Genomic DNA, 10750 nt, shown 5'->3' on the forward strand with positions numbered 1-10750 from the left:
CTTGGCTTTTCCATTGGCTGCAGAGGAGTTGCCCGGTGAAAGTGAAACTGGTTTGCCTTGATAAGCTGGCTGGCTCCCTCCCTTTGCCCAGAGAAGCTTCAGCTGGAGGCGAGGGCGGGCTGGGGCAGAAGGAGCTCCTGGCAGCAGCACCAGCACCGGAACCCAGGTGAGTCTCCCTGGGCTGAGCACATTGGGACACCCTCCATTCCCATCAGGATGCCTCCCGTCTTTTGCAAGGACTGGGTGCATATTCTATTCAGAGGGGATGCACATGACCCCGGCACCAGGCCTGTAGCGGTGTGTGTGTGTGTGTGTGTTAGGAGTTCAATCCCCCTCCCCAAAAATTTTCAGATTAAAAAAAAAACCGGTTGACTCATGAATTTTAACTGGTAAACCAAATCCCTATGCTAAGTCTATGAGACGCAAACAATTAAGAGCCTGGGTTGTTTGTTGTATGTTTCCTGGGCTGTCTGGCCATGTTCCAGAAACAGGAAAGGAAGGAGATTCCACCTGAACATCAGGAAGAACTTCCTCACTGTGAGAAGGGCTGTTCAGCAGTGGAACTCTCTGCTTCAGACTGTGGTGGAGGCTTCTTCTTTGGAGGCTTTTAAGCAGAGGCTGGATGGCCATCTGTCAGGGGTGCTTTGAATGAGATTTCCTGCTTCTTGGCAGAATGGGGTTGGACTAGATGGCCCATGAGGTCTCTTCCAACTCTATGATTCTATGATTGCAGCATCAAAGTGTGGCTGCTTCCTGTCTGGGGGGAATCCTTTGTTGGGAGGTGTTAGCCGGCCCTGATTGTATCCTGTCTGGAATTCCCCTGTTTTGCGTGTTGTTCTTTATTTACTGTCCTGATGTGGACAAATTGTGGACAATTTCAACAGAAAGGAGGAAACCATGAAAAGGAACACAATCTGGCTCGTAGTATTTAAAAACTCCAAAATCAGGACAGTAAATAAAGAACAACACTTTGGAAACAGGGGAATGCCAGGCAGGAAACAATCAGGGCCTGAGGCTGTTAGGAACGGCAGGAGATGGAGTCCAAAACACCTGGAGCGAGGGCTGAGGTTTGCCCATGCCTAGACATTTACATGAATCTGTGAGCAACAAGATTCCTCCCTTACTCCCCATATTGCTCATATGCCGAGTGTTTTTATGTGTATATATATACCCGGGCTTATGTGTATAGGCCCGGGCTGTGGCGCAGGTGGGAGAGCAAGCCAGTGCAATTAACTGCAATGAATCACTCTGACCAGGAGGTCATGAGTTCGAGCCCCGCTTGGAGCCTATGTTTGTTTGTCTTTGTTCTATGTTAAAAGGCATTGAATGTGTATGTGTAATGTATTTGCCCTGAGTCCCCTTCGGGGTGAGAAAGAAGGGCGGAATATAAATGCTGTAAATAAATAAATAAATAAATAAATAAATATACACACACGTATCCATATAGATATACAGGCAGTCCCAAAGTTATGAACATTTGTATGTAAGTTGGAACAGGTACATTTTTGAAGTGCAACTTTAGCCAAATATATATTTAGCTCTGGGTCGCATAGGGAAAGTCAACACCCCAGTGGGGTTTGTTTTGCTGCAGTTGAGTCTGCATCATATGAGTTCTTCACTGACCATTATAAAGCAGTTCCAACTGCATAGATGGGGCCCGTCACCCTTTTGAGAAACCCCGTGTCCTCTGCCATAGAAGAAAGGAACTGGTAGCCGTGCACAGGACAGGGGCCACCGGGGTCTCAAGGGAAGGTACTTTCCTGTGGCCGGTGAACTTGAACTCCTGTTATTTCCTGTCTTTGTTTGGCCTTTTGTTGCCCTGCCGCTGCCCGCATTGAGATCCCAACCCAGCGGCTGAGCTACAGCTAAACAACATCTGGCTCTGTTATCGGACTCGGCTACATCCGCTGACCAGTGAGCCCAGGTGTTCCTAAAGGCAAATTCTGCACCTGGAACACATTGGATGGCGTTCACGACCTGCATGTGATTTTCATGACTTGTTTTTATTGTTATTATCTGTTTTATTGCTTTGTTTTATTGTTGTGGATTGGGCTTGGCCCCATGTAAGCTGCTCTGAGTCCCTTCGGGGAGAGGGGGCGGGGTATAAAAATAAAATTATTATTATTATTATTATTATTATTATTATTATTATTATTATTATTCAGGGGCTGCCCAGAAGGGATAGTCTGCACCTCACGCGCTGCACCAGGCCTTCTTTTGGAGCTTCTCCAAGGCTGAGGAGAACCTCCTTTTAGAACCGTGGTTTTTTGTTTATCCGTTCAGTCTCTTCCGCCTCTTGGTGACCCCTGGACCAGCCCAGGCCAGAGCTCCCTGTCGGCAGCCGTGTCCACCCGTAGCTCCTTCAAGGTGGAGCCACTCCCTTCAAGGACCTCATCCATCCATAGGTTACTATGGGAAATACCATTGCTTTCATTATGTGGACCTTGGTTGCTGGTGTGATGTTTCTACCCTTCACTCTTTTATCGAGATTGGTCATTGCTCTCCTCCCAAGTAGAAAATGTCTTCTGATTTCCTGGCTACAGTCTGCGCCTGCAGTCACCTTTATTTGACCGGGAACCACTTTGACCCGGGACCACTCTCCAACCTTAGTACCAAAAGGGTTACGAATCAGTTTTTGGTCAAGTTTAGATTTGGTTTGGTTATTTTGGGGACTGATTCAGAAAAGTGCATTGGAGAGACCACATCCGCTCTAGTTTCCGATGCAGAACATATGCCACCCAGCAGTAGCCATTTGCTCACCCACAGAAAACCATATTTAGTAATTTGGAGCTGATGTGTTCTATCCAATGCAATTTTCTGAATCAGCTCCCCAAATAACCCCAGGATCAGGCCTAAAAACGAAGACTATTGAGTAAACACAGATGTCTGTTCTAAACAATGTAATGAACTATATAACACAATAGTGGTTCCACACATAAGTAGTACACAATATGTATATTAGAGCATCATATACATATAACATACACAGAAACAATACTCAGTCCTAAGTATCTAACTCAGTATTATAAATCAAACAAAATGATATAAGTCTCTGCAGTCCTAAAAGGTTTGGATTGGCTAAAAGGCAAACTGATTCAGAGTCTCTGCAGTTCTGGAGGGATTCCTCAGGACTCCACAGGTTTTGGATCAATAGTGAAGCCAAGTAGACAGAGTCAATGCTGATGTAACTCCTGAGTAGGTGGTATTATATCCGTTCACACCATTTGCACGCCGTTTACAACTGGTTCCTGGGTTTTATCCCAGTTTCGGTAACCCTTCTTCTAGTAAGCGGCAAAAGCTGTATTATTTCTTTATTGATGGCTCTGCATCAGGTATTCTTAATTATGTTAGCAGTATCAATATGCTGCTGTGGATTTTGTGGTGCGAGCCAGCCTCTCCCCTCCCGACATCCCCGTTGCCTGGCTACTAAGAGAAGGTTTCGAGAGACCACTTGCTCTCGTTGCAATGGTGTAGTAACGGTGAGGCCGCAAGCCATATTTTAGTTCTTGGGGACCACTGGTGGTCCACTGACCACAGGTTGGGGACCACTGTTGTAGAAGAAGCAGCGTTACTTCTCAGGTGGGAATTTGTGTAGCTGGGGCTTGTAGCTGAATGAAAAGCCAAACTGCTTTGCCTCCAGCCATTCCGCCCTTCCTTTTCAAAGCTGATTTCCTCTTTTCTTTCTGTTTCAGATTTAGAAATCCTGAGCCCTGAAATTTGTCTCATCGTCGCTTTAAGATATGGCTGAATGGAATGAAGGTGAGAATTTAATGACTAAGGCTCGGGCCCCGTTACACCGCCACATCAAATCCATATGGTCTGCTTTGAACTGGGCTATATGACAGTGTAGATTCATATCATCCAGTTCAAAGCAGATAATCTGGGATCAGATACTGGATTATATGGCCGTGTAGATGGGGCATACACTGTACCCAATCAAGCTTATCTTTATTGTCTAGCAAAATGTGTCCATTGTACCTGTTTCTTATGAGACGTTCCTCACAAAGGAAGCAAACCCTGAGTGGGTTGTTGTATGTCTTTCGGGCTGTGTGGCCATGTTCCAGAAGCATTCTCTCCTGACGTTTCGCACACATCTATGGCAGGCATCCTCAGAGGTTCTGAGGCATGGAGAAACTAGGCAAGGAAGGTAAATATATATCTGTGGAGAGTCCAGGGTGTGACAAGAGTCCTTTGTCAGTTGGAAGCCAGCCCTAATGTTTCAGTTAATCACCCTAATTAGCATTGGAAAGGTTGGTCTCTTGCCTGGGGGGCATCCTTTGTTCAGAGTCATTAGCCGTCCTTGGGGCTCCCCTGCCCTCAGAGTGTTGCTTCTTATTTACTGTTCTGATTTTGGAGTTTTTTAATACTTTAGCCAGATTTTGTTCATTTTCATGGTTTCCTCCTTTCTGTTGAAGTTGTCCACATGCTTGTGGATTTCAATGGCTTCTCTGTGTAGTCTGACATGATAGTTGTTGGAGTGTTCAAGCATTTCTGTGTCCTCAAATAATATCCTGTGTCCAGGTTGGTTCCTCAAGGGCTCTGCTCTGGCTGATTTCTCTGGTTGAGTGAGTCTGCAATGCCTTGCATGTTCTTTGACTCGTGTTTGGGCAATGCTACGTTTGCTGGTCCCTATGTAGACTGAGCCCTGAGTGGCTCAGCAAAGCCACAGTTCTGCACATGGAGCCATGCAGCCCTTGGACTTGCTGTGGAGCTTCTCAAGCCCTTCCCTGCCCCATAGCGGAGTGGGGCTGCGTCCCAGAGGCGGGTGAAATGGTCTGCCAGGGTTCTCCATAGTTCATGGCAGAAGATTTAAGGAGTCACATCTCCAATGGACTCTCTCTATTTGGAACGAGGTCTTGCTTGTGAGGATTTGGAGCTGGGACCCTGGTGTAGACCTTCTGCTGAGAGAGGTCTTTCGTTCATGCATCTCAGTCCCTCCCGTTCTGCCCCACCTGCCCCAGCGCAAGGAGGGGGAGCTCCAAGGGAAAGGCAAGAACAGGAAGGAGAAGAGAGCTCACCTTCGGCCTGGGGGGTGGGAGGTGGGGAGGGGGTGGCCAGGCAGAGCCCCCAAGATACCTTTATTCCAGCAGAATCACCTCTTGCTTTGCCCCCTTGCTTCATGGGTTCTGGTTAGCAACAATGGGTCATAGAATCATAGGGTTGGGAGAGACCTCACAGGCCATCCAGTCTAACCCCATTCTGCCAAGAAGCAGGAAAATCACATTCAAAGCACCCTCAACAGATGGCCATCCAGCCTCTGCTTAAAAGCCTCCAAAGAAGGAGCCTCCACCACACTCTGCAGCAGAGAGTTCCACTGCTGAACATCTCTCTCTCACAGTGGGGAAGTTCTCCCTCATGTTCAGGTGGAATCTCCTTTCCTGAAGTTTGAAGCCATTGTTCCATTGTGTCCTAGTCTGCAGATTAGTCAAAGCGAGTTCCCCTTGCATGACCGCTTCTTCTCTTGTTCCCCTCCCTTGTTTTAGACACGGAACTGAGGATTGTCCTCGTGGGGAAAACCGGTGCCGGGAAGAGCGCCGCGGGAAACACCATCCTGGGACAGGAGAAATTTATGTCTACCGTGTCACCCACATCAACAACAAAAACATGCGAAAAGAAGGAGACTGTAATTGATGGGAGGAAAATTGTGGTTGTTGACACTCCTGGGTTTTTTGAAATCAATGCAAAAACAGAAGAAGTTTCCAAAGAAGTTGAGAAGTGTGTAAAATGGTGCTACCCAGGCCCACATGCAATTATACAGGTCATGCAAGTGGCCCGTTTCACTCAGGAGGAAAAAATGGTTGCTCAGGTAATCCAAGATATTTTCAGCTTTGAGGCCAAGGATTACATGATCATATTGTTCACCCGCAAAGAAGACCTAAAAGAAAAGACTTTGGAAACATTCTTAAGTGAAGGAGATGCCTCTTTTCAGGAGCAGATTGAGAAATGTGGGGGCCGTTACCTGGCTTTCAACAACAGGGCTGAAGGTCTGAAGAGGGAGGAGCAGGTGAAGGAGCTGCTTGGCATGATCGATGACATGCTGGAGAAGAACATCAAGGCCCCCCATTACACTGAAAAGATGCTCGTCAGCGACCAAAAACGGATAGAAGATTATCAACGTCTGCAAAGAGAGAACAGAGAGCTGAGGAGGGAGAAAGAAGAGAATGAAAAACGGTTAGAAGGGAACAAAAGCTGGTGCAACATACTCTAATAGATGCAGCCAAGTTGCCTTTTAAACAAAATCCAAAACACAGCTTGGTGATTCTTTTATCAGGCACAAGCCACAACAGTATCACCCAAATTTATCTCCACGTAAGAGTGTGTGCAAGGGGCACAACCGTCTTAAGCCACTTTACGTCCCTGTAAATAATAATAATAATAATAATAATAATAAAACTTTATTTATATCCCGCCACCATCTCTCCACGGGGACTCGGGGCGGCTTACATGGGGCAGTGGCCCAAACAACATAAGAACAAAATATAAGCAACACAATAAATCACAATATAAAAAGATAAAACAATAATACAATATATCAATATAAACAACAATGCAAGATAAAAATTTCATTTAAAACACATAAATGGTAAGACCACATGGTCATACCATTCTCTAAATAGCATATTTAGTTAATCAGGTGGAAAAAAACATAGGATGCAACACTAGTAGCTCACCGATCAGCCACTGCTTCTAGACTATCCCAAAGTGATATCCATCTACATGTATTATATATTTCCATTTATATTCCATTACATTTTTACAATGACTCCACTAAGCATGTATTATTCCTAATTGCTTCGGTGGAGTCATGAAAGTGACTGATTTGTCATAGCTTCTGCTTCCATGTTTCAACCAATATTTGAGATTCATGATATTGGGCCGAATATTTGGGTCCAGTATTTTAGTTCAGGGTCTGTTGTGGGTGGGAATGAGGGAATGTGAGTTTGAAAAGGCCATTTTAGTGCATTCGCTGTATTTTAATTTTGCTTTTATCACACTGTTACTATTTGATCGCTTTTCAACTTTTGTATCGTATGTTTTTAAACTTGTCTAGTGTGGAGTGTTGAGTTCCCATGGGGAGTAATATAGACAATACATTGTTAGGGGTACAAGGATTGTTTGCCTGATTGTTGGGTATTTCGGGTAATGTTTGAGTTCCATGGCGCATGTCTCTGCTCCTCTGATAGGTCACTGTATTAGTTACTCTGAACTCTTATGAGAAAATGCATGAAATAAATAAACACATTGTAGCTCCTGATGGAACTGAGACATTATTTTATACATCTACATTGCTATCGAGGGCCTTTGTGGAGGTTTCAGTTCAGCTCTGTATCTGTGGAAAACCTCATAGCATTCATTTCTTTTTTGACATGAATTTTTATTCAAGGGAACAGAAACACTAACAGAACTAGACAATAAAAAAGAGTTACACAAAGCCAAAACAACCTCCCTTCACCCCAGAAAGTAAACAAAAAGGGTACAGCAACGAACACAACTCTTATCTTAAACCAGGGGTCCTCAAACTTTTTAATCCAAGGGCCGGTCCACAATCCTTCAGACTGAAAAAATTTGAAAAAAAAATACAAACAAATTCCGATGAACACTGCACGTCTTATTTGTAGTGCAAAAACAACAACAAGAACAATGAAAGAACAATACAATATTTAAAAATAAAAACAATTTTAACCCAACATACATTTATCAGGATTTCAATGGGAAGTGTGGTCCCGCTTCTGGCCAATGAGATAGTCAAGTTAATTAGGGTTGTTGTTGTTGTTGTTGTTGTTGTTGTTGTTGTGTGCCTTCAAGTCATTTCAGACTTTGGGCGAGCCTAAGTCTAAAATGCATTTATTTATTATTTATTTACTGCATTTATTTACTACATTTGTATCACACCCTTATCGCCCCAAAGGGGACTCAGAGTGGCTTACAAATTATATGTACATACAATATATTATATTATTAGCATAGCACAATATTAGCATTATATATTACTATATTGAACTATACCACTATACTGTAATATAATTAGTAATATTATATGTAATATCGAATATATAATTAATATTATTATATGGTATTATTATTAGTGTTATATTGTATTACATTATAATATTATTATCAATATTATATGTATATAGAATATATTATATTATAAAACTGAGGGCGGGGGCCAGGTAAATGACCTCGGAGGGCCGCATCCGGCCCCCGGGCCTTAGTTTGGGGACCCCTGTCTTAAACAATCATCCCACCATAGTATACAACATACACTACTAAACACATACTAAAAACGGAACACATCTACACATCGACATTGTTATCGAAGGCCTTTGTGGAGGTTTCAGTTCAGCTCTGTATATGCGGAAAACCTCATCTCTTCTTTCACCTGAGTTTTTATTCAAGAGAACAGAAATACGGTAGAGTCTCACTTATCCAACATAAATGGGCCGGCAGAACGTTGGATAAGGAAATATGTTGGATAATAAGGAGAGATTAAGAAAAAGGCTATTAAACATCAAGATAGGTTATGATTTTACAAATTAAGTACCAAAACATTATGTTATACAACAAATTTGACAGAAAAAGTATTTCATTACACATTAATGCTATGTAGTAGTTACTGTATTTATGAATTTAGCACCAAAATATCACAATTCATTGAAAACATTGACTACAAAAATGTGTTGGATAATCCAGAACGTTGGATAAGTGAGACTCTGCTGTACAAACAAAATGAAACAGACAAAATAACAATCTCTCTCCGCCCCAGAAAGAAAGCCAAAAGACTACGGTAAACAAAGCACTGCTTGTCTGGGATTCCCCTTTTGCAAGAGGCCACCCTCCAGGGCACCTGCGTCCCCAAGTCTCCACCTTGGCAGGAGGATGTATTTCCTTCTCAAAGGAAGACTTGGGGGGCTCGTTGGGGCTGGTTTTGTGGTCGATGCCACATCGCCACTTGAGGCAGGGGGTTGCATGGGGTGGACATGTGGGGCTCCTTCGTGAGGGTACAATGACCAAGATCAGAAGTAAATGAGAGACTCAGCAAAAGCTTTATGGAAAAGCCTGCCAGGAGCAAGAAGGGAGTTGAACAGGGAAGCCTGAGTGGAATGTGTGTGACTGACGTGTGTGTGTGTGTGCACGTGTGTGGGGTGGGGGGGTATATGGAAACGTGTGTGCTGGTGTGCAGAACCATGACACGGTTAACCTGGGTGGACGTGGGCCTTGCAGCCAGTTGCCAAGGGAAGGGCCGCTCTCTCCTGACCCGTCCTCCCAGGAAGTGGATGGAAGTAGCCGCTGCCTCCTGCTCCCATTCCTCTGAGCCAAACGCAGCCCCGGGTGAAGTGTCCCCGGCAGTCCCATAGCTCAAGGGGCCGAGGGCACAACCCCCAGGGAAGGGGAGCCAACGTGCCTCCTCGCCTCCAGCAAGGCCTGTGGCCTCTCCCCTGAGCCAAAGCCAAGGAGACCCTCTTGCCTTGTGTCGGGAGGGTCAAGAAGCAGGAGCCCCCTCCGGCCACTCGGCCCTTCTGACCCCTGCACAGAGGCACGGAGTGGAGGAGCCTCCCCGCTGCAAGGGCCGGGGGTCTCTTTGGGGGCCTTGGACACGCTGGCTCTCGCCCTGAAGCCCTGGCATTGGTGGGGGGACCTCTTTTTCTCAGGAAGGAGAAGGGCCACCCAGCCAGATCTCCCACAACACACACACACACACACACACAAACACACACAGAGGGGCCAATCAGAACTCGGAAGAGAAGGCCTGATGTTGAAGCCGTAGGAACATTATTGATGTGGATGGAGAACATACTCTGCACAGAAAGGCTTGGAGGAAAGACTTCTGCACAACAGTCTCTCTGCATGGAAAAGAATGTGAGATTCAGAAGTATGAACTCTAACCCAGAAAATGTCATTTTCTGTATGGAAAAGGCTGTGTTTGCAGTGTGCTCATGTCTCCGTGTGTGTTGCAAGGCCAGGCTCCTTTGGGCAAAGCCTTCAGTCCCATTCATGCGCTCCACAGATACCTCTGGGCACATGAAGCCAAGGAAGAAGACAACGCACGGTCTCGGCATCATGTCTTCTCTTCCAAGTGTTGGTGGGCCCACTGGGATGTCCGTGCAGCCATGAGTGTGTGTATGTGTGTGTGTGTGTGTGTTGCGGGGTGATTGGGAAGGGTATTCTATTACATCCAGGGCCCTGACCATGTTTATAAGGCACCTGCCCTGGGAACGGGGTATCTGGTTTTATTTCTGCGCTCAGAACAACTGGCATTTTCTGTGCAGGCTCCACTTTCTGAACAAGGAAGACTTGGCCGCATGGAAAGGAATTCTCCCCTTTTCTAGGAAGGGCCTTGGCTATGGAAATAAAAGTATTATTACATCCTTTCCCCCACACAAAAGGGAGTTTCTCTCCTCTTTTCTGGGAAATGCCGTGACTGTGGAGAAAGTGAAAGGACCAAGGCTTTTGGACCAGTGCCAAGGTAACCTTCTGAGCCCCCTCCGGCCACTCGGCCCTTCTGACCCCTGCACAGAGGCACGGAGTGGAGGAGCCTCCCCGCTGCAAGGGCCTGGCAGGAGCGGTGCCGTGGGGCAGAACACATGCAGCCAGAGAAACACTCCTAAGTTGCCGGGGGTCTCTTTGGGGGCTCAGGACACATTGGCTCCCACCCTGAAGCCCTGCGCTGGGCGGGGGCCCCTCTTTTTCTCAAGAAGGAGAAGTCCCACCCGGTCAGGCCTTGGGGATCTCCCCCAACACACATACA

At 45.7% G+C, this 10750-nt stretch overlaps 1 protein-coding gene across 1 annotated transcript; it reads left to right on the forward strand.

The window, feature by feature from the left end:
• Positions 1 to 10: 10 nt before the first annotated feature.
• On the forward strand, positions 11 to 7255 carry LOC134299842 (GTPase IMAP family member 4-like). The gene is made up of 3 exons (XM_062983712.1): positions 11 to 166; positions 3693 to 3759; positions 5484 to 7255. Exons 2-3 carry the CDS (start codon positions 3741 to 3743, stop codon positions 6206 to 6208), a joined length of 744 nt encoding a protein of 247 aa, XP_062839782.1. The 5' UTR covers positions 11 to 166; positions 3693 to 3740; the 3' UTR covers positions 6209 to 7255.
• Positions 7256 to 10750: the final 3495 nt, after the last annotated feature.

Source organism: Anolis carolinensis, chromosome 6 (assembly GCF_035594765.1).
Source record: "Anolis carolinensis isolate JA03-04 chromosome 6, rAnoCar3.1.pri, whole genome shotgun sequence".
NCBI lineage: Eukaryota > Metazoa > Chordata > Lepidosauria > Squamata > Dactyloidae > Anolis > Anolis carolinensis.